Genomic DNA, 24990 nt, shown 5'->3' with positions numbered 1-24990 from the left:
TCTCAATATAGTTTCGATCTTATTAAATAATATGTCACATAGACAAAAACAATGACGTAACATAGAATTTATGATGAGAGAGGAGAGCTTAATTTCATAACAATGAGCCTGACGTAAACAAATACTTAGACCATGAAACTAGATTGTAGGCTCCACTGAGAGCAATCCATTTTATCTTCATACATTTAACTAATTTTTATTGATTACTTGGATATTTAAGTGATACGTTAAGTGAACCTTTTTTATTGAAGAATTTGTTTTATTCCTTCACTCAAATATATTTTACTAATATGGTATTATTGAAACCGTACTTTAAACCGGCCTAAGAATCTAAGATGGACTCGGTTTCACGCATCATATGTTTGGTTTGAAGGGTTGAAGAAGTATGGCAGTGGTTCTTTACAAAGTGTGACAGGTAAACAGGTCGATAGTATGAACCAAAATTAGAAAAGGTACACGTGATACAGCCGTAAAATACCCAGCAGCATATGTTGCCATTTTCTTTGCTGATTCACATGTCTTCTCATATATTCAGCATAAAAACTAATAAACCGTAAAACACAGGAACTCCTGGCAAACTATATAATCAATAACCAGTGAAAAAATTGAATGGATTTAATAAAATTTGAATGAGCTTAAACATATGTCGTATGAATTAGTTATGATTTTTTGAACTTTGCTCTAGTTAAACAGAAATAAATTAATGCATAATTTATTAAAGGCTAACGCCGGCCAAGGGGAGCGGTGAAGCTGAGAGGCGGGCCCCACCTGTCAGTGGCACAAAGTAGGTGACGCACCGTGGGCTGAGTCCACAGGCACGGGCTGCAGCGGCGCACCACGTGGCTTGCCACATGTCGACCACGTGAGCTAGCGCGGCAGCCCCACCGGTGTGCACGCGGAGGCCACTTGACATGCACAGAGGGAGCGACACAGGTGGATCAAACAACCCAGATTGGCTCGAGCGGTCATTCCAACAGATGGCGCAGACATGGAGGAGGTGACCAACAATGGATGGCAACGCCATGGCCGATGCAACATGCGCATGGTCCAATTGTCAACGGCGGCGACCTGTCGGTGCCACTGCCACAACAAACGGTGGCATAGGGAGAGGTGAAGCTGGGGAGGAGGCTCACCTAGGGGTGACTGTGGGGAGAGAGTGCATGCGAGCTTGTCGGAGTGAGCATCTAGCTCTGGTAGCGGCAGCAAAAGGATGGCAATGGTTTACGACGGCGAGTAGTGAATGGAAGGGGAAAGGTGGGCGGACCCTGAGAGGGTTCTTATAGGGTGCGGGCGGCTAAGCGACATCCAACGGCCGCCACCGACCATCTTGAATGGTGTGGGGTGGTGCAGGAAACAACAACGGCGGTGGAGCTCCACCTTTCGATTAATTCAACCAAATGAGGGAAAAAGTCCTAATAGATAGGCCCCACCTGTTTGCGACCACATAGGGTGAACGGGCCACTAGGGCAAGAAGCTGAGAGAGGTGAGGAAGAGGGTCGACCTAGTCGGGAAAGAAGGGAGGAGGGTGAGGGCAGGCTGAGTAGCCCAAGGGAGGGGAGTGGGCCAAAAGTGGCCCACGACTGTCACGCCTAAAAGTACACCATTTTTCGAGCAATATCATGTACTAAATCCTGGTCTAGGACCAGTCTAAGAACACACTATAAAAAAATTAATATAGATTCAACATCTTAATAAACAAATAAAATAAGAAGTCTCAAGCAACGCAGCGAAAAAGTAAAAACTAATACAACTACATAGAAGCATTAGCAGCGGGCATAGTCGACAGACAACACTTAAGCGTAGCAACTCACCTAATCTTTAAATATTCCTCGCCAGAAAAAACGAAAGACTAAATACGACCGTCATACTCAACTAGGCACGCCAGACAAATGCAATAAATAGATACATAAGGGTGTACAAAGGAACAAAAGGCTTAGGTTTTTTTGCATAAAACAATATTTACAAGGCATTTATTTTAGTAAAAAGCAAACATTTATAATTAAATAAATAATATTAAATCAACTGCTAATCAATGCTAAAGCACATCAAATCGGGTCCAACCAACACTAATATTGTGCCAGACCATATAATACATGTGCCACTAATATTGTGCTAAACTACATGGTGCCAGCTTAACCCATCTATCTTGACAAATTTTAACCATGTTCATTTAATATATGCATGCAATTGAGTGCAAGAGACCTTATTAGATTAATGAGCAATTTTACCATTCTTGAGGAGGTACCAAGAGTTACCATTGTTTTCTATGTAAATTTTGGTACCTCTTAGGATCTCAGGTATTAGAAAATTTTGGTACCTCTTGATGTCTTAGGTAGTAGAAGGTACCAAATTTTATATAGAAAAAAGTGGTACCTCAGAGTATCTACTCAAGTATGAGAAAAAAAACTCTAAATTAATTCCCTGGGATGTTTGAGCTCCGGCAAGGCGGCAAGCAGCGGCAACGGGGGAAATGGTTTGGCGGCAGAGAGAGTTCCGGGTCAGCGGTGCTGGCTTGGGCCCCGTTCGCAAGTGACTGAGGGGGGTAAATTTTTCCTCGTTTTTCGTGCACACGCTTTCTAAACTATTAAATAGTGTATTGTTTGCAAAAATATTTTATAAGAAAGTTGTTTAAAAAATCAGATTAACCTATTTTTCAAATTTATAAAAGCCAATACTCAATTAATCATGTGCTAATGACTTTTCCTGTTTTACGTGTGCTGACTAAGCTGGCTAGCTTGGTCGCTTGTGAACGGGGCCTTTGATCCAGTCCAGCCAATGAGGCTTCGATTTAGCATATGCACTAGGTTAATCACATGTTGAGGATAGCGTGCATGAAAGAAATTAGGCTCATGGTTTATTTTTCAGTCTTTATTTTTAAATTACTAAAAACATATATATATATATAATTTATAAATTGTTTTTTTCTACAAATATATCGTTAGTTAAAAAAACGAAAAGACAAGCCCTCTGTCTTCTTGTTGTACTACTCGCTCCGAACAAGCACCGGAACATTTTCAAAGGAGTAATGGGCCGACCCAAGTGGCCTAGTGAGGAAGCCCAGACATAAGGCATGGTTCGATCGTGCGCGCGGGCGCAGCAGCGCGACTGAGAGCATGGAAGAAGCACAAACCACATGTGACGAGCCGTGTTCGTCCAAGTTTGGCTCTCGATCGCGTGGTACTGTGGTAGCGAGGTACACGTACACTTTCGTCATTAGTTAGGGGCCAGGCCACGTTGGTCACAGGCTCACACCGTCCATACATATGCTAGCTACCGCCGGCCGCGCCGCACGACAGCAACGTTGTCTTCCAGCTTCGATCGGTACGTGCTGCTAGCCGCTAATGCTAGCTGCTCCTCCAAAGCTAAATTTAGAGCAGCACAGGTACACAACCGTCACAACCACCAAACCGCCCCTCCCTCTTGTTGCTCTCGGTACAAAGGAGTATGGAAGCACACGCTAGCTCCGTGCAGTGTTCAGGGCGCCGCCGGCCGATCCATCGTTTCGGTCGTATGCGTGCGTAGCAGGAGGGGTAATAAGCCTAATCATTTTGTCTATAAAATTTAAAGTCCGGATTTAAAAGAGATCGAAAATAAAATTATATATAGTTTTGAGCTAAATTTTTTAAGAGTAGAATAGGTTTGTGAAAGAACTCATCGACCGCGAGGCTGGACGTACGGCCGCGGCCGCGGATTCGGCGCGTTGAACCGTTGACGTGCGTACGTACGATGGGCTCGTGCAGGCCGCTTGGGGTTCCTGCTCTCCCTTCCCTTCGCGTTCCTGTCGCTCGTCCTCTCCGTCGTCGGCGTCGCCGTCTGGCTCGTCGGGTCAGTCGTTTTCAGGCTACGATCTCTTTGCCTGATTGGCTGGTTGCTGTGTGATGGGGAGCCGATGTCTTTTTGGTGCGTGCACATTTCGTGTGTGTGATGTCTGATGTGTGTGCGTGTGCTGTGCAGGACAACGCTGAGCTGCATCTGCCCGTGCCTGCCGTGCTGTTTTTCGGTCGTCGAGTTGGCCGTCATCCTCATGAAGCTGCCGGTCACCGTCGTGATCTTCTTCGTCGACCTTATCCCAGCTAGTCAGCCAGCCGCTGCACGATGGTTAATTTCATGGGCCGTTTGCTAACCTGCCAATACACTTCTGTTCCTCTGCAGCTAGCGTTTATCCCTCATTCATCCGCATGCAAGAATAGGTTCAGTCAATTATTTTTTTTCTTGGGCCTGATTATTGGAAAACCTCCTCTTGTAATAGTATCGAGCTGCAAGCGTGAATGTCCTTTTCTTTTTCACTGATGCGTGTGGAAAGATATCATAACAATTTAGTTGAAATGAGAGATGAAGAGAGATGCATGGTGCATTGACCTTCTCAAAGGAAAATCAAAACAATGATGTGTTCCGCTCATGTTTAAAATCCTCCAGAAAGTGAAGGAAAGGGGGATTACTATGAAAATTTTCTAATTAAATCTTTGAAACCAAAGGGCTCAGTAGGAAAATTTCATAATGGTTTCAGTCCTACAAGTTTCCTATAAAAAATCACTGTTCCAAACGAGTCTAAGATTGCACCCATCGATAGAGAGATAAAGGAAAGGGAAAATCCTCGTTCAACCCTTTAGACACATTACTAGGATAGGCATCCATATTTCAAAACAAATTATACATTAACATTTTTTAAATACATGCTTTTATGTGCATGCCTACGCACTCAATTTACATCCCTACCTTAAATTTTTAGTTAAATATATAATATTCTATACTACTCTGGAAGAAGATACCGATGGTGACAGTGAATCTGTCATCCATCAACTATAGTATATATTGTCTTACCAACTATTTTTTTATATATAAAATATTTCAAAATAGTTTTATACGGTGGTTCTATTTTTATTTCTAAAATACAAGTCCGAGCAATACTACATGCATATAATTCATATTTCTCCGTAGCAAACACGGGTATTTGGCTAGTTTCTATATAAGTATCATTTTTAAATGTAATTTAAATAACGATAATTCATATATTTATATTATTATATAGTACGGTAAGAGAACTTATTTTTAGTTTCATACCGGAGACCTAAAACGTTTGTACCGACCCTGGGTGCCTCTCCACCCAAGACATTTCTTCACTGATTTTCTTGTCAGCTCTACTCCAGGCTCCAGCCGGACTTGTCCAGTGCAAAGTTACAGTACAAATCACGCTTAGAAAAAAAAACAGTACGTTGTTACCTCGTATCGATAAAACAAATAACTGCATCATTGCCATCCGCAAAAGAATAAATGATGGCTATATTGAGCTAGATTATATGAGCTGGATTACTACTTTATCCATATTTTTTTAATATAGCACCATTAATTTTTGAATATACATTTAACCATTCATCTTATTTAAAATTTATATCCAAATATATGAAATTATAATGCATACTTAAAGTTTCTATAATAATAAATCACATTATAACAAAATAATTATATATTTTTTAAATAAGATAAATGATCAAATGTAGACATAAAAAAGTCGGTGACGTCATATAAAAAATAAAGAGAGAGTATAAGTTAAAGTAAAATAATCTGTGAACCGTTTATTTTTCTAGAGTAATGTCATATAAAAAATACAAAGAGAGTATAAGCTAAAGTAAAATAATCTGTGAACTGTTTATTTTTCTAGAGTAATGTAGTCTTAAATTAGTGGGTTTGTAAAGCTAAAGTACGTAATGCCCTCAACTTCTTTTATACACTGTTCATCCTGTTGTGACTATACAATTAATATAACTTTTGATGCAGCTAAATTAAAATATCAGATATTAATAAATTAAAACATGTCGCCTCATGCCCGGTCCGTCACCGACTCAAGGCCGCGTTAGCCAGTGGGTTTGGGGAGGGTTAGTTATCCGATGTGAAAAACGTAGTAATATATTAGTACATGATTAATTAATTATTAAAAAAATATAAAATAGATTAATATGATTTTTTAAAACAACTTTTCTATATAAAAATTTTATAAAAAATACACCGTTTAGCAGTTTGGAAAGTGTACGCGTGAAAAACTCAACGGCTTAGATAACTTATGGGAGAGGGGCAAACGCGGCCTCACTCGGCCCGCAGCGCGTACATGCATTGATAGGGTTGGACATAACATGTTAAGTAAAGGTAAGATAGATAATTAATTTAAAGTATCCAATGCTACTTGGTTTTTATATTCAATAATCTGAAAAAAAACATCTTTGGAGAAACTTATCATATTATAATAACTTATCATAATAATATATCTGTTTATTTTAGTTTGTTTCTAATAAACCAAATTACAATAATCTCAAACTAAATCAATATTTCCTCTGGTTCACAATGTAAAACTTTTTAGTCTTGTTTAGATTCATATGGATGCTAATGAATCAAATATATATATATATATATATATATATAAATTATATATATTTATCAATTGATAAATTTAGCTAAAACTAAAAAAACCTTCTAATATAAAACGGAGGTAGGAAGACATACATCATTAACTTCTCCAAACAATAATGGAGACTTCTCTCCTTCATTTACAGCAAACGAAACACCCCCCCGTCGCATTGAATTTGCATGATGCACGTAGTCGTAGGCTTCTCGCAAGTTATACCTAGCAGTCCATCACCTAAAGCATATACAAATAGATGTAACGAAGCAAAAACACTAAACATATGTTGGCAACCATTAAGGTAAACTTACAGTTTTATCTTTTCGTTTCTCAAAAGCTAAAATTTAAATTTTCAATCTTAGATTTAGAATTAATTTTATGATTTTTTTCATCGTAATTTATTTTCTAACCTTTCTTTTAGATTGGTAAAACATGTAATTTATTCAATTACTTTTTAGTTCGCAAATATGTCAATTGGTTTTTTTTTTCTCTGGATCACACCCTACACTTTGCCTTGGCACATAGTATGCATCAATCCCAACATATTAAACCAGCAAAGTACAGCTTCACACAGCCCGGTTGACCGGACAGCTTCGCTACGCCGAGATAATCAAGAGCCTGCAGTATTACATGCCCACAGCCCACCTATCAAACAGTCCTCTGATCCGCCCCTAGCATTTCACCCACAAGGGCAACTAATGCCCGCTACTTCAATAGGACCTAATGTCCCCCGATCCGCCCCTAGACATCCACTGGAAATTTAGGGATATGGCATAGGACGCCTAAGGCCTCTTCTTGCCAATCTTAGTCGCTGTACTCGGATGAATACGACGAAGCGCCTTCATCTTCATCAGCATTCGCCTCTCCACCATCACCACCATCTTCACCATCATCACCTATATCATCGTCATCGTCCATCTCAGCATCAACATCATCAACCGCATGGTCCACATCATCTTCCTCCCCGTCATCATCGCCTTCAGCATCTTCATCCTCCTCTTCGCTCTCATCATCTATCATGCCATGGGGCCTGGAGCCACCAGAATAGCCTCTCGAATAATTTGGAACCTGCTCGTCGTACTCCTCGTCCATGGGTTGGCCGTTTTCCTCATTATCTTCTGATTGATCTGACTGAGACCCAGAACTGTTCTCATCACCTTCAATGTATGGCCTTCTGTTATCCAAGCCCCACTCATCAGCACCTGAGCTCCTTGGAGACTCCTCAACAGTGGCGGGTTTTGCATTGCTAAGCATGCTAAAGCTCCCCAACAGATTTTCCTTGGGAATCGATCTGCCTCTGCCCTCAGATGGTTGCCGTGGCCTAACAGTTCGGCGTCCTCGCCTGCGACCACGAGTAGTACGCCCTCGACGAGCGTTCTTCCTTGAGGATTCATTTTCATCCTTAAATCCGATCCTAGATGAGCTACTAATACCTCTTGGGACCCTTCCACCTCGACTTCGGCCTCTGCCTCCCCTGCTACCTCCTCCTCTACTTCCTCGTCCACGACCCCGACGGCCACTACCAGCGACCCACCTTCCATCATACAGGTCAAAACCAGTAGCTTCCAGTGGCTCTAATTCTTGTGCATTCTTAACAACCGCAAACCTTGATGGAGGCTTCTGCACAACGAAGGGAGAAAAATTACAAACTGAAAGGAAACTGATGGTACCATCACAAACAGCAAATGTGCAGATTGTCAAAAAAAAAAAAATCATAATCTCAAACATATGGAAACATTTCATGTTAACTGTATAAATGCAGTAGTGCAAGAAGGTAGCTCACGATGAAAAGGCCAACTACAGCATCTAGTACATGTGATTACCAAAGCACAGAAAGAAACTTTGAGGTCGAGCATGAAACCTTACCACGAAATCTCCACCGTCTCTCTCCATCTTCTGATTTTGTATGTATGAGACTGCTGAGTCTAGGTCTAACATTCGTAGTGCGATTGCAGCAGTAGTGGCAGGAACCCATGGAAGTACAGCAGCAGATCCAGACAGTCCAACATGATTCTGGGATGCAGTATCTTGTGTGTTTAAGTTAAGCAGCTCCTTTGTTGTTTCAAAATCTGAAGATAGGTAGTCCCTTTTTATTGCACCTTCCAGCAGTGTCAACATCTACAAGGAAGTGTAATCAGCCATGATATTAAGGTGCAAGGTAGATAAATCAAAGAGGTATGAAGGGTCCACAACACAGTAGCGTGTGTGTGATCCATGCATCTGTACAGATATATTGACAAACACACAAGTATCACTGTCACAACATAAATCATGTAAATATACCACCGTAGTGTTAGTTTTCAGAAGGTAACAGAAATAAGATAAAAGGCAGAGCCATCAATAAATTGTAAATTCTTAAAGAAAATGGTTGGCGTCCTTCACAGCATCCTTGTGATCTGGTAGTTCAGTATTTCATTTCAAAATCTTCGGTAAGGATGAAATTCACATGGTTTAATCAACCATGGTCCTGGTCTATTTGATGCAAACCCAGCCTTATAAATGAAAACTAAGGTGAGACAAGCTATTTTAGTGATTCAACATATGATACACTGTGTCAACAAAAAATGAATTTGTTCTCAATTATTCCTTGTTTGCCGTTGTTTAAATCCTCAATCATGTACCTCAACTATTTGTAGCTAGATAAAGTTCAAGCTTAACAACCCAATTGCACCAAAAGGTAATAGATGTATGCAAGTCAAAAATGAAACTCGTGTAACTGAAGGAGAACAAATCCAGAACCTGGAATAATTCCTCCAAGGAAGCTGTAGAGTGCAACTTCACACCCCAAGATTTTCGATAACCATCAGTCCAAAATGGTTGGATTGCTTCTGGTGGAATAGAAGCCTGTAAAGTAAAATAAAAATGCTAACAGGTTTCCAAAAGGCCCAACTTGTAATAAAAAAAACTGAGAAGCAGGTGACAAACAAAAAACATGTTTCTTGACCTCAATGGTTGATAACTGCAATTTGAGCAATCTCATTCCTACAGGAATAGAATGATCTGCAGTTTGCATCTTCCAGTTATGATCAGTTCTTCGCTTCTCCTCGCATTGTGATGTGTGGTCAGAAAAATTGTGAATAGATTTAAAAATCATGTGGCAAGAAGAGCAGTGCCTTTCTTCAGCCAAGTAAATCTGATAGCAGTAGGTACAAGAATGAATCAACTCAGAGCATCTTTTCTTGCCACATTTCATGGTACAGGTCAATTTGAGATCATTGCATTCCCTCCACATCCATCTTATAAAACCATCTGCTCTTTTTGAAATAGCAGTCTTCTCAACATCATTACGCCCAAGCTCTATTTTGAAAGAATCTGAAAATGCTATGGCACTATCAGAAGTGATACCAGAAAGACTACTGCTTGGGCTTCCAAACTCACTACGAGAACTTGCCCTAATCATTTCCATAGCTCCATTCTTTAGATACCTTCCAGCTGATTGTTCTACAACTGCACCGTTTTTCCTCTTAATAGCCTCCTTAAAGGTTGGTTCGATCCTTTGTAGCATTGAATGCAACTGTGCTTCCCTGCTGCCACGTGTATCAAGGGAAGCTACTAAAGAATCAAATGCCTGCATTTTCATTATATAAAACGTACAAAGTTTAGAGAGCATAATTTACAATTCTGGCCAAAAGTAGTGCTCACTATCTAAAAAATGAGAATAAAGCAATCATATTTCTACTTAATGAGGATATGATGAACTGCACAATCACTGTTATCCAAGCATGAAGAGTGGGTACTAGTGGCGAAAAAATGCAGATAATCTCTAACAATATTATGTATGTCTCAAACTCAAAACTGTAAATAGCTGGATGGAAATTAGAGTACAAGAAATTCACCATTTAGTGGCAAATAGTGGCATTAGGTTTATATTTCAAACAAGTAGTTGTACTTGCACAATGTGGAGTTTAAGACCAGAGGCCATTATAATATTAGATGACAGTATGGAGCATGTGGACATGTAACATGAATCTGATTCAATCCTCATAGGTGGATTAACACATTGCATTTGAACAATTATAGCATACAGAAAAGGAAAGAAATACAAATTAACATAATACCCATAAAACAATCAAACAAACATGCAGTTTCAAGGACGTCAAAAATGAAAATGACAACTTATTCCTACTGTAATATATTTGTAGGACATTGGGGAACTATAATTCCAAGGAAGTATTTTTAGGGACAAGTCTACGTGTACCATTTCCATTTCAGTGTGTCCAATGCAAACAAATATTCATGATTCACAAAGGTTGACTGCACATGCACAAAATGTACCACTTTTTACTCGAGAGAGATAGTGGTAATCAAGTCTACGTGTACCACTTTTTAATCAAGATATGGGGAAAATATAATTTCATGGAAGTAATTTTGGGACAAGTCTACGTGTACCATTTAACTGTGTCCAATGCAAATAAATATTCATGATTCACAAAGGTTGAATGCACATAACCGAAAATGTGACACTTTTTACTTGAGAGAGATGGTAGTAATCAAGTTGAATTAAATGGTACGAAAAGAAAAACAGTTACCTCCCCTGAGTCAAGAACCCTCCAGTATCCATCTCTGGATTCGAAAAAAATCCGTCCTGAACCAGGGTCATTTGGTGATGCAGAAGTTGAAAACTGCCAATATCGGTTTCGTCTCCGATCCTGTCCTAGGGGCAGTGACCTATAAACAAAGAGCTGCTCTGCTCTATGACCAATGTACGATCTCAACTGAGAGCGTGTTTTATCAGCATAAGCATACTGCTGAACCGACAAAGTATCTGCTGTTGCAGTTATGTCCTGCCCTGAACCATTCCTCTCATAAGATGTGTTAACAGCATTGCTGTTATGGTCAATTATCTCATTATTATTATTCACAACCCCAGCATTTCCATCATTATCTTTATCAACATTATGACATGGAGTTGTAGTACTCTCAGTACCATTTTCTTGATTTACATCAGCCTTCAAATTCATGTTGGAATTATATTGCACTCTGCTGGCAAACTCTTCCTTGGTACGTCTCTTATCATGTTGTGCCTCTGCCCACATTTGCTTTTTTAAGGCATTTGCTGATTCCAAGCGTTCCTGAAAGACTCATGATCAGGTGTTATCAAAAAGAAAAACAACAAGATTGAGGGATATTTTATGTAAGATCATTACCTCAAGCACAGCTCGAATAGAGTTCCCTTCATTGGCAATGCCAACAAGTGCGACCAGTGCATTGAGCCGTTCTTCGACACTAAGGTCACAGTAGTCACCTTCTGCTAATCCCTGGACCCAAGATTCACCTTGGTTGCTTTCATCAATCTCCTGATCTTCAGCATCACTAGGAGCTATTTCATGACAATCTGATGAGTCTCTGACAGGTGAATCACTAGATGTATTTGCTGAACTGGGCTTGTCTAAAGAAGGATTGAGAACCTCTTTTCCAGATTTATTAAGACTACTTGGTTGAGTTAATGCACCCTCTATTTCTTCTTCCCTCTTTGTGCTATCTACTGCAGTTGTAATTGGTACACCATCCTGTTCTTTAAGACCAATTAGGGGATCCTTGCCATCTCCCACATCAATATTCACATCATCACCATCAGGATCATCATCAGCATCAGCATCATCACATTCAGAATCTTCATCCCTCTCAGCACCATCTGCCTCCTTTTCAGCTTCAGAGTCAGAAAGCACATTATGAAAAGCCCTAATCTTTTCTCGTGCTGATGACAACACAACCTCAGAATCAACTGGATCTTTTCTATAAGGAGACTTGACGCAGTATGTTGAAGGAGCAGTTCGCTCAAAAAGTTTTGTATCCCTTGACAATGCAGCAGCTATAGACGCCTCAGGCGTCTTGCTTGTTGTGAGGTCTCTCAATCCAGATTTCTAAACAAAAAAACACCAAAGTCATTCAACTATAGGACAAAAGAAGAAAATCACAAAGCAAAATGGAGCTAGCAGAAATATACCTGGATTCTTTCTGCAACTTCCAATATTGTGAGACCTTTACTTCCTTCAAGGGATAACACATGGAAAGCAGCAAATTTTACGGTTCCAGGAGTAAGACGGTGCCGAGATCTACGGCGATGGGTGTAGCCTCTTTCTTTCATCAAAGCAGCAGCATTCACAGCTGCGGAACCATTTCGGAGCGTGGATATGACGTTCTTACCATCATGACCCTGCATCAAATTTTGTACTGATGTTATCAAAGCTCTTCAGGATGTTTTTGGTTATGAACAGATAAAAATAAGTTTTGAGCAAGCTAATCATCTCCTGAAATCTCTGACTTGATTTGCAGGCCAAGTCAGGCAAGAGAATACTAGATATTGAGTTGTCGACTAACTTGGACTGGGTAGGCAATTTGCTGCCTGGCAGCTGTGGCTATTATCAGGAAATCAAGGCTCAAGGGATGGAAGAGACCACTGGGGTCTTGCTTCGTGGGATATGCAAGAGGGAGTCATGGCACGATGCACGATAGCGAGGAATGATGTTGCCTTTGCAAGCTCATAGGCTGGCCCTGAGTTGCCTTTGCAAGCTCATAGGCTGGCCCTGATTCTGCATTTCTGCTCCTCCAATACTAATTGGCGGTCCCCAACACTCCTATCTACCAGCGGAAGCTGTCAATTTCCTAGATAGTAGTTAGTTCTATAACCCTTGTCTGAGTCAAGTAATTCCAGAGATAATATTATTGGAAGGAACCATCTTTCTTAAATGTTAGAGAAAATGGTCATCACTAGTGCAACTCTGACTATTCTTGTCTGAAATCCAGAAGTTGGATACTCCATTAAGAAAGCATCCATGAATCCATCAGAGAAAAAACTGATAGGAGGTCTGATCCGGAATTTTGGAGCATGCCAGACAAAAAGAGCATACTAATTTTTTTTTCAAGAATTTGAAAATAAAAACGCCAACTTTAAGTTAATTATTTGAAAGAAAATTCTAAACTTATCATTATTTGATCGGTATCACTCATTGCCCAACATTCAGTACACTAAATTTCAAGAATCACACTATCAAATAGGATGTGACCTTAGTATTCCTGGCTACATCCAGGTGGCGCTTTTTTTTTCTCGAAAACGCAGGAGACCCAGGTGGCCCTTTTGAATCTCAGAAAATTGAGCATTACACAAAGTATTAGATGGAGAATTCACACGATTTTTTTCGGATCACTGAGATAAAACAAATATCATGACAATTTTCAAGATGGAATTATCTTACAGAGTGAAAGACGTGTATAGCATCAGATAGTGCTGTACCTCATTATCATCTCGAGAATAAACACCTTCAGCATCCCTTTTCTTTAACTGAGGCCCCAAACCAGCAGATAAAGCAAATTGTCGTAATATTTCAGGCCAAGTAAGAACATTCAGGTGGCGTTGCCAGCTTCGTATATTGAACCCCCAAGCATATGCCTACAAAAAGATACTGAAGCTTTCAAGTATAGTAGCATACAGAGCAAAAATAACTTAAAAGACAAAAAGCTTGAGGTTTGAAACAAAAGACACATGCATGCGCACCCCTTCAACAATTTGTGGATGACCACCTCCTGGATTCACCCCCAATGCAACTGATGGAGTTCGGGAGACATCTTCAATGTCCTTTATGATGGATTTCAGCAGAGCAATGTGCAGTTCCCCCAAAAACCTTGAATCCTAGAAAACAGATGTGAAGATCAATCAGGATAAGCATGATTAACTGCTAAAAATTACATAATTCAACATTAGCACTCCAAGATAGTATGTTTGAAGACTAAAAAGGCTAAATCACCAAACAGATTCAAAATTTCAACAAAAGCAGTATATCACACAAATATATTACTTGTTTTTACCATTATGACAATAGTACATGCCAAACTATTACATATTCCTCCCCCAAATTAAAAAAAAAAAACTTACGTAATCATGGAGAGACTGAATAAACTCATCAAGTGTAACTGAAGAAAGCCCAAGAAAATCAGCAAAAGTAATAGAGAATTTCCACACCTGCAATGCAGTTAGTATTTAGCAACAGTTTGTCAGTTTCCCTAACTAACATTGGCATATACAATAGAATGGAATTATGCAACTAAGAATCAGATGTAGCATTTACCATCTGTAAAGATGTGGTGAGCTATAAATATAGAGCATCATTAAGATCTATTACCAAATTTTGTGCATAAAATGATACTTTACATTTTTAATTAGCACTAGCAAACCATAAGGAAATGTCTCTAGTGACATCAGAACAATGTCGTAAACAAGAGAAAACCAATAAGGTCATAAAAGACTAGTCTATTGTTTTATAAGAAGGATCGCTGCAATGTGCCATCTGTATATGAAGCAAACACTTCTACTATATATTCATATAGACCTGATGATAATGTATTAAAAGGTCTACTTATTTGTCAATCTGCATGGATAGAATATGAGTCTCTTTTACAAGCAAAATAGTTACAATTACCATTTCAAGCAAAGAAAAGCAGTGATCTCCTTTTTTGTACTTTAACATCTGAGGAATAATATAATGTGCAAATCAACGTTATGCATTCTTGTGGTACCACTAGGAGGCCTCACAAGTTTTAAGATATCAGATCTCTATTACTGAAACTAAAGGTATACTACATGAAAGGAATACATCATAGCTTTTAGGTTTACCATCAAAAGATTTCCAACATTATCCTCAGATACTGTCCAAGGCTTTATCGAAAATGGCACCTTCAGTCTCACCACTTCAGGGGGAAATGGACTCAACATGCCTAGATGAAGGGAACAATCAATCAATAATCACATAATACCACATTATTTGGTTAAACTTCAGAAACCATGTACGAATTTGGAATTACATGAAATTCTATTATCGAAACTGTTTGTAATAGAAAAGTTTCGCTACCAAGCAAATAATAGGCAAAAGTAGAAATGGATGTTCCTTCAGTCACTACTAGCTTGCATCATTTGATTTGAAGCAGTACACTACTTTAAATGTGCGTGCATTGACCCTAGGAAGTGTACACAACAATTTCCATCTTCGGATATTTAACCAAGTCTACAGATCTGATCCATAAAGAAGAGTATATATATAGATAAAGACTAAAGTACTGTTATTTTTTTTACTCTAGCAATATACATTCTATTAGGGATGCACAAGAACTGAAACAACTCTCACAAAGCCATTGGCAGTGAACATTTACTTCTGGCACAATGTAGTACTAAAAAAGTCTAACTTGGCCAAAAATTCAAAATACCTCTAAATGAATCAAGCTGCTGCAGCGTGTCACTGTCAAGATAAAGCATGGATGGCAACCCTTTGCTTTGTGCTGCCAATTCCATTAGTTCCAAACGCTCATCTTCCACAAGTTCCATGTATTCCCGTGCAATTCTGCGTGCTGTGGCTCTTTCGTTGGCAGCCTTTTGCCTTGCAGCCTCTTTCTCCTTCCGGAGCTCCTCCTTTTGCCTCTGCTTCTCTGCCTGCACACAGGTAGACATAACATATATTACTAAACAATGGTACTAATACAGATGCTACACTGTATTGCAGTTTACATAATATGAACTTGAAAACTAACTCGTCTAGACTGTTTCTGCATAAACTTCTCCATACGCTCATGTTCACGCCTTTGCTCTCTTTGGAACCTCTCTTGTTCTCTCTGCCTCTCACGCAGCAATCTCTCTTCTTCTTTTCTTCTTTCACGATCATGTCTCTCCATCTCCTTGCGCATCTGTTCCTCTCTCTGCCGGCATGAAACTGTAAATGACTTCTGATCTAAACATACGAATCAAATGATCTAAAGCAATAATAGCAAGACATACCTTTCTCTTCATCATGTCCTGTTTTTCAAGCTCCTTTCTAATTCGTTTTTCATGAGCTTCAACTTCCTTTGCAATTTTTGCTTCCTCGTTGTGCTGCAGCAGATGGCAAATAAATTCAATATGTCTATAACTAATATGTATGGATATGAAGAAATATGAAAATATGACTATATGGGGTCAGAGGGAGATCATACTTTTCGCTTTCTATCCACTCGAGAACCATCTTCGTCATGATAGGCTCTTCTTTCAGATGGTAGAAGTGAGTTTTCAAATCCAGCAACCTGAGAAATACCATACTGGCCTTCAACTGGAACAGAATTAAGGTCGCTATTAGACTGAATCATCTCATAATCTGTTGGCACAGCTGGAAGCACCTCAGGCCTGCCTGATTGAGGTAAAAGGCCAGAACCAGATATTTGACCTTGGAAAGGATAACCAAGAGCTGCCTCCTCAGATCCATGGAGAAGCTGCGATCCTGGTGTGTGGGATGACATCCTCGAATTCGATGCTTCAACAGGCATGTCATAATAACGAGACCTGCTTGATCCCTCATACCTATCACTTGGCTGCTCAGGAAGAAATTGATACTCATGCACTGCCCGTGATCCAGCATGAGGGTGAACCGGGGGTGGATTACCGACCATTAACTTTCTCTTCCCACCAATTGAATTTGGAACAAATGGGTGTTCCACGCTGGGGAAGAAAGCTGAGCCCTAAGTTGCAAAGAGGAACAACAAAATATTAAATAGGCATGAACAAATCGAAGGGAAAATTCAGGACTTACAAAAAAACAATGATACAAAGAGTATATTCAATCTCAATTTTCAAATATAGATCTATTGAGAGATGAGCAAAATTGTAAAGATAGTAGCATGGAGGATCACCAAGAAGAGGATATATATAAAATGGCCAAATGTAAATAAGGAAAAAGTTCAATAGACAGGTAACACTTCCATTAAAACGGTCACTCGAACCACAAAATGACAAAGTATGCAGGTATTGCGAGATGAGCACAACAAATGTATGCACACAAACACGATGCTATTTCCCTTTTTGTAAGGTGAAGACATGACATTAACAAGACCGCTAACAATACACAATAAATGTTCCACGTGCAATATGCGTTGGCACCAACTCACGCCTAATGGCCTTACAACACACCTTGTTCAATGCAGTGTTACTGTTTACGTCTAGGCAAGAGCAGGGGATGGGGACAGGGCAGCCGCAAAAAACACGCAGGGCCCCCAAATTTTGGGGCCTCCAGCCCATGCACTAAAACCAGTGTCTAGTTCTTGTGGGCTGCCACTGCAACTCATAAAGACTACAGCATAGCCTACGTGCTCACAGTGACGAGCAAGTAAGATCCAATCTGCCAAGTCACAAAGCAAGATGCCAACATAGTATGCTAGTAGCCTTCTCATTCCACCCCTCTTTATCGCAAAACAAATGATTAAAGGGGGCGAGCCAAAACTTAAGAGATTTCCGACCAACTTGTCTATGATAGTACAATAATTTCAATTTGCACTGACAATATCGGAACCCCACACATAGTTGTTGCATACATGGTATCTCCTCCCAATTATTCTTCTTTGATTACCTATTAAAATAACAGTAGAACACGGGACCGGCACTATGAGATAATATCCCAAACTTTTTTTGTGATTTTGGTTTAAGACAACTGCGTCAGGGTTGAAAAGGGTACAGATTAACACTGCCCAATTATAGCACATTTCACAGAATGTTTACCGAGATCTAACCACTAAACAACTTTCCATAAATTTTATGAACTGTTTAGGCTCATGTGTTCTTACTGATATTTTGACCAGATAAAATATTTTTCTACTACCTCCAGTCACTAATACATGACGTTTTGGACAACCAAATGAACTATCTTGTGCCTAAAATTGTTTGTCCTAACGACAAATATTAAAGACTGGAGGGAGTATTTCTCCAAATATTTTTCTTTTCTTCCTTTTTTAGGGGAGAGGGGGGACGTGGGGGCGCGTTCTCAATTAGCATGTTATAGTTAATAGTTTCCCCCAAAAGAATTTTGATTATGAGTAACTTCTGTTTCTATGCATTCCAATTTTAGCAGTTGTAATGTAAAGTAATTGTATCTGTTTTTTCTTTGAATAAAAGGCATCCATTCTTATCTCACTCAGGACCTCAGAAATGTTACAACTGGCCCTCGATGAGGGTGAAGCCATGAAATGGAGGTTTACAAGCAAACTGGGTAAGGTGGTTCATGGAATGATCAAATCCCAAACATTCTTATCATTTGTTACATCCAAATACAACATCTATTTTGGGATGATTGGGTAAGCTGTGTAAAAGCGATGACTTAGATGGCCTCATTCGAATGGGGCACAGAGCTTCTCCACTTGGGACTAACTGGTCAGTAGAGTGGACTCACCAACATTCATTGCCACATATACTTGTATATCAAATGAGCCAACAATGTAATAAAGATCACATCGTCAATTCACTGCTATGACATCTTAAAACTGAAGCAATGCTACTCCAGAAGGTGAGCACACAAAACCAAAGCCAGTTTATTCAATTGAAAAACACAACACAGTTCTATAACTCACAAAATCTGGAATTTTCCTAAAGATATACCTTTAAGAGCTTTGAATCATGCCTAGAATATATCTTTGTATCATAAGATCGCACAGGCTGCTTTGGTTGCTCTGGAACTGTTCATAATACATAAGGAAATGAGCGTCAGCAATTAAAACTATATTAAAAAAAGGTTATTATATAAATGCTATGAAGAGAATCTACACAAATACTTTATTCACCAAATAGATAAGCTCGGGAATATAACATTTAGACATATGCCAGGTTCATCTATTGTTTCCTAGTATAACAGTAGAGGGCGAGAATTGACTTAAACCCCTGTCTAAGCACCATCTTGCAAAAACACGCTGGACAGTGACACCTTTGTACAAATGCCCCCTGCATTTGATGCCACCGTTGTCACTCCTGTAAATGCTATCCTGGCCACACAGCCCACACCAGGACTATGCCTCTCAGGTTCTCACTGTGTAACACCACAGCTCATTTGAAGCCTAGTAGTAATATGGTTTAGACTTATGTAGTCTAGAAGTGGATATATAGTGGTGGTTTAGTACCACCTTAGAAGCTTAGGTGGGTGAGGGCCTGCCTATAAGCCTTGGTGCTTCAACCATGGTATCCCTAGGTTAATCTTTTTATACAAAATGGGGACAAAAGTGTAAGTGGAATACTATGCGAACGTGGGTCCGCTCAATGTGTAGAGCAAACTAGTGTGAATTTTGGAGGCATGGCTTTACACACTACCTCATCTATGAGACTTCAAACTCCCCTCACACATCCCCTCTCCCTCCCAGTCCTTCCCACCCTGCTTGTCGCCAACCTCACCATGGTGCAACAGAATGTAGAGGAAAATACGTGGAACACTCACATAACATAAAGTGAAAGAAAACAGCTATAACATAGAAAGCAAGGTAGGTCATGACTAGGTACTATAAGAACTAGCAGAAAAAAATGATTCTTTTCATGTAAATAGTTATCAGGAGGTTGTGCAACAATGGCAATAAAGAAGTATAGCAATGCATAGGGAAGATGAAAAAATAAAAGCAAGAAACAATTGGTGACAGTTAGGGTGGATAGTGTATAATCATAGGCATAGTCAGGGTTTGCAAAGCTGCCACGAGGGCATGGCTTCGGTAAGCCATGGTACGATTTGTAAAATTTTGCAAGATATCATTTTTTTTAAAAAAATGGTAACAATATGAAAACAATTCGTGGTAATATATCGCGATAATCTCAACATATATCGTGACATATCACGTGGTTTTCACACCCAAACCGCGATTATTGATATTGCAAAAACCGCCGCAATTATCACACATATTGTGTGGTTTTGCCTTGAAAACCGCGGCAGCTCAATTCAATTTTTTTGGATTTAAATTTACACGGTTTTTGCGCGATAATTGGCAGTTTTCGCTAAACGGCAGGGGTGCAGTTTCGACCTACAAAACACTTATGCGGACCCTGGGTATAGTACAGCTGTATGTGTATTATACTGTTCAGAAAAAGGCTAAAAGGAGCAATCAGGTTCACTTTAAAGGTCCAGAATTTACCACATTAATTGAGGGCAAAGAGAAAGATATATGACGTTGATCATGGTCCGCCCATATTATAATAGTTATAGATGTATGAACTTAAGTGTAGCTCTCCAAATTTTTCATAGAAATTTCAGCTAGTTTTATTAAGCAGCTTGGTAGTTTTTGAGCTTATTTGAAATGCTTGCAATACATCATTTCGACTAAATCAATCATCAGGAATATTAATACTTTACAACATGGTCTTGCAAATAATGCAACTTGTCAAGAACTCAAAATTTACCTTTGGTTTTGAAACATTATTTATCGATCAAACATTTTTGTGCATCCTCATAACATCTCCAGTAAATCAACTTTATTCAATAAATACCCTCTCAATCCCATAACATCTTATCGCAACTTCCCTACTTACAGTAAAAACTAGCAACAAAGTAAACTAAATTATTTGATTTCACCAACTGTAGAGTTAAAAATGCAAATGAACTTTGTCTTAGCTGTGACTAAATACATCACGAGCATTTAAAAAGATGACTAAGAACATCACAAGCATTCAAGTCTCAACCGAGAAATCATGTAAATTTGACACTTTCAGTTCAGCAAGACAGTTTGAAGATTATTTAGCTTAATCATAGGAACTGCACAGGGTTTTGGCATACATACCTATTGGTGCGCCGAAGGAGCCAGGAGGAAGTGGATCAAACTCAATTCCAAGCACTGGCCCATCCTCCCTCAGTGGCTCCCCAAGCTGTGACTCCACAGAATGAATTACCCGGAGCTCAGATGTTGTGAGCTGCATCGATGACATTGGTGGCGGTATCATTACTGGCAAAGGCTCATAATACCTCCGCCCAATATCCGGCGCAGATAACCTAGGCACAGCTGAGGACCGCCCTGCACCCCTTCGCGAATGAACAGGAGGCATCGGCGGTGGCTCATCATATGGGCTGCTACCGCTGATCAGTAGCTCACCACTTGCCAGCGGCAGTGTTGGTGGCGGCAACACTGGTGGAGGTGCCATCAATGGCCCCGCTGCAGCCTCTTCCTCCCTTCGTTGCCGTTTTGTGGGAGGCTTCCGGTCCTTGAGCCGCCGGTGGCAGAACCACATTTGCAGCTGCCTGTCCGACAAGCCTATCTTCGCGGACAGCTCCGCCCGCAGCGTCTCCGACGGGTACTGCTCCACTGCACCAAACCAAAATCACATCCCTCAACACGAAAACCTCAAATCCGAAAAAACACCCAAAATTCGTTTCAAAAAATCTCCAAAGCGTTCCAAAAGTCATCAAAATTAACGCACCTGCATACGTCTTCTCGAGGACCTCGAGCTGGTAGGGGCTCTTCATCATCCGCTTCACCGGCTTCTCCCCAGAACCAGACGCGCCCGCGCTGCCCGCTGACACAGGACCCGCCGCCGCCGCCGCTGCCCCTGCGGCGGGAGGAGGCGCTGGCGGGGGCGTCGACGCAGCCGCGGCGGCCGGGGCCTCCGCCTCCTCCGGCGCCTTCCCCGCCGCGCCGTCCCCGTCGTCCATGGCGGCGATCGGAGACCACCACCTCCCCTCAAACCTAGATCCAAACTCCTCCTCCCGAGGCCACCGCCAAACAACAAAGGCACGGAAAAACTCCTACCCTTTTCCTCCTCCAGGGTTCGCCCGCGACAACAATGAAATGCCTCGTCCGCCAATATACACCCCAGCCCAGTAAAAGGCGAGCCGATGTGCGGCCGGATCTCCGCGCCGAACAATAATATCACCACCGATCGCAGCAGCAGCAAAAACAGCAAGTCCAGTAATAATTCCAACTTGAACACCACGAACAGCGTCACGGCAGCAGCAGAGGCGGCGGAGTGGAGATAGGGATGGGGAGGAGATTGGGGGAAACAGCAGCAACAGCACGGCAACAGGGAGGGCTACTGCTTCTACTGCCACCACTACTCGAACTGGTGGATGATTATTCATGCGCCTCCGGGTTTGGGTTCCGATTTGGAACGCTTCCATTCTATGCGGCCGCGCTGAAACACACACGGCCACCCTCTCCCTGTGCTCCTATAATAAAAGTACCAAGCCTTTTTTTTCCCCTTCTCCTCATCCAACTTTCCTTGTAATTTCTTTTCTTTTGCGTGACATCTTTTCCTACGAGAAAGAGAGCTCGCACAAGTTGTGACGAGACGAGAAATTAAAGCACAAAAGGAGGAATATATTTGGATGGACGGACGGAATAACGAGAGGAGTGCTGGGATTTCTTGGGGTTTGATCTTTGGGGTGGCTTTTGTTGCTTTGATAGGAAGGTGACTGGGTGGCGGGTTCTGTTGGTGTTGGTGCGCGACCGCGCGTGTTCGTTCGTTCGTTCGTTCGTAGGGATCGATCGATCTAGATCTCCTGTAGGCTGTAGTACGAGGGGAGAGAGGCTTTCGTTGGACAAAGGACGGGGACTAGGATTAGACTGGCGGAGATCTTCTGCGGCGGGTGACTCGGGAGGCAGGGGTGAGACACCCGGCCGTGCACGTGACTGGTCGTGGGGCCTGTCAGTGTCTGGGCGGCTGAGGTGCTTGGCGTACTAAACAGGTTTTTGTTTCTGATCCCTGGTGCGTAATAAGGGGATTCTTTTTTTTAACAACGTAACAAGGGGATTTTGAGAGTATGAGATTTAAAAAATAGAGCTTATTATCAACTTTTATCTGATCCACGCTAATAATAAGAATATATTTTATAATAATACGTTGTCACCATTATCAACGGGTGAATTTAAGCCAACGGTTTTTCTCTTCTTCTATCTTTTTTCTCTGCGTCACTAAATTTGCTTACGTGACAATTGAGAGGGTCAATTAATAAGCGTATTTTTACGTGCCCTGATGAGTTCTGGCAGTAGGTTTAATTGTGAAAACAACTTTGAGGGGATGGGTGGATGAGACGTGCTGGGTGTCAATGCTATAGTGGACGTGTTCTTAAGTCGGAGTTGTTTCTAAGTGCATTAGACGGGGATCGATAAGCTTGCCCGTCGAATGCTCCCATCCGACACACATTGATAGCGTTGGACCGTAGTTAATGGTAACGTCCGCACATGTCGTCCAATATGTCGTTACTACTCGAGATCAGCCGTATGCATTGCCTTTGCGTGTCTGTAATGAGCAGGTATGTCCCTCTCTTGCCTGCTAAAAGCTCGCCGGTCGCCATGGCTCATTTGTCGTCGGCGACTGTGTCGTCTTCCCCTAGGCCAGTCCTGCTCTGTCGGCTGCATGCGTCGCCGAGTGCGTGATTGGGACTACTCATTCACGCACATCGCTGGGGAGCATCACACTCACCAAAAGGGGGCGTCTTCCGACAATGTGCTTCGATTTAGGGGGAGAGCACTCCAGGGCTCTGCATCACTCCCTGGGAAACCACGCCGTGGCTTACCCGGCTGCTTGCAACCCAGCGGACGCAGCCACGCTCCTCGACTACATCAGCGCAAAATAGGTAAATCAAAATCATTGTGTTCATTTGTTTGCTTTAGCTTTCTTCGATTTGATTGCCTCCACCAGATATTGTAGGCCGGATTCTTGTGCTGACAATCACGTGCAGCCTCCACTTCCATCCTCCAGGGTGGCCTTCTATATGAAGCAACCATGAGCCCCTTCATTGTCGGCACCGGAAGCAAGGGGACGAGAAAGCATATAGATCTAGGTCCTCCGCATCCCTCGAGCCCCTTGTCCACTCGTTGGAGCCAAACGTGCCAACGCGTCCGGCAGTTGATGCTGACGCCAATTTATGGCATGCTTTACCTTCGGTCGCCACCCCCGTCGTTGGCAACGACGATGACGAGCACCTCTCATCCAACCAAGCTACTTCATCAGCCAATTCGCCATCGTCGTCGTCCGTCCACTCCCCCGTCTACATCGACAGCCGCTAGGGTGTTGCCTCCTACGACTTCCTCAAATCCGATGGATCCAGCCATGAAGCCGACGATGCGGAGGAGGTGGTCTCGTGGAACATTCTTCGTGAGGTCGTTGTCAAGTCACCGGAGGTAGGACGCACACTTTGTCCATTGGCTAAACTCGGCGAACATCGTTCGCTCCATTGACTAGGATCTGCTCATCGACAACAAACTCACCAAGATATCCTCTCAGAATCTACCATCTCATATTTTCTGTGTCCGGTTTGCTATGTTGATAGTTTTGATCACATGGCTTCTAGCAAAGTGTTGTGGTCCGAGGCCAAGCTCCGGGTGTTCCTTCCTGCATGCAACGAAGAAATCAACAACCAAACCCTGACCGGGCAAAACCCCTCCACCGGTGCGTACGAGAATATTGCTCACAAGGTTCTTCTTAGGACCGGAAAAAATTGCACCTGAAAAATGCTTAGCTACCACTGGGGAAAAGGCCGTGAAAATTTTCAATCGTGGACTTGGCTTGAGAGGGTGACATCTATCTTGGTCGCGACCGTCACATTGGCGCCATCGTCGCAAACCCGTCATGTTGGGAGAGCGTCAAACATGTATGGTGGATTTCATCTCAATTATACATGTCGTTGGTATAAAGTAGTTGATTTCAAAATTTTTTGTCCCCTACTAGGAACACATTTCAGCTCAACTATAGGCACAAATATGGGTTGTTCATTTGATAACTATGCTAGCCGCAACCAGATCTCAAAAACTATCTATTGCCACATTTTTATACTTGCCTCTTTGTTGATTCATGATTTACAACTACACATTTTTGAGATCATCATGCTTCATAAATTCTAAGTTGTCAG

General features: G+C 41.4%; 1 protein-coding gene across 2 annotated transcripts; it reads right to left on the bottom strand.

The window, feature by feature from the left end:
* Positions 1-6822: 6822 nt before the first annotated feature.
* Positions 6823-22426, bottom strand: LOC102701669 (homeobox-DDT domain protein RLT2-like). Of its 2 annotated transcripts, XM_006644439.3 has the most exons (19): positions 21561-22426; positions 20927-21445; positions 18777-18853; positions 16579-16870; positions 16352-16464; positions 16158-16250; positions 15914-16078; positions 15593-15815; positions 15006-15106; positions 14268-14354; positions 13890-14024; positions 13629-13784; positions 12342-12551; positions 11542-12258; positions 10924-11466; positions 9339-9962; positions 9134-9238; positions 8261-8512; positions 6823-8014 (listed from the first exon to the last, which is right to left on the bottom strand). In XM_006644439.3, the coding sequence occupies exons 1-19, from the start codon at positions 21790-21792 to the stop codon at positions 7199-7201; spliced, it is 5460 nt and encodes a 1819-aa protein (XP_006644502.3). In that variant the 5' UTR covers positions 21793-22426; the 3' UTR covers positions 6823-7198. The 2 variants fall into 2 exon arrangements, with proteins under 2 accessions (XP_006644502.3, XP_040376658.1); XM_040520724.1 differs by having other exon boundaries at positions 16352-16870.
* Between the last annotated feature and the right edge of the window lie 2564 nt (positions 22427-24990).

This window comes from Oryza brachyantha, chromosome 1, assembly GCF_000231095.2.
Source record: "Oryza brachyantha chromosome 1, ObraRS2, whole genome shotgun sequence".
NCBI classification, from domain to species: Eukaryota; Viridiplantae; Streptophyta; class Magnoliopsida; order Poales; family Poaceae; genus Oryza; species Oryza brachyantha.
The sequence above is the reverse complement of the archived record's forward strand: the minus strand, read 5'-3'. Positions and strand labels throughout refer to the sequence as shown.

Bases quoted from the DNA above. Each gene is read 5' to 3' on its own strand.
- LOC102701669 (XM_040520724.1), bottom strand. From the start codon at position 21,792: ATGGACGACGGGGACGGCGCGGCGGGGAAGGCGCCGGAGGAGGCGGAG. The intron at 9,239-9,338 runs GTCAAGAAACAT...TTTACTTTACAG, and splicing joins TGCAGTTATCAACCATTGAG to GCTTCTATTCCACCAGAAGC. The intron at 8,015-8,260 runs GTAAGGTTTCAT...TTCGTTGTGCAG, and splicing joins GAGACGGTGGAGATTTCGTG to AAGCCTCCATCAAGGTTTGC.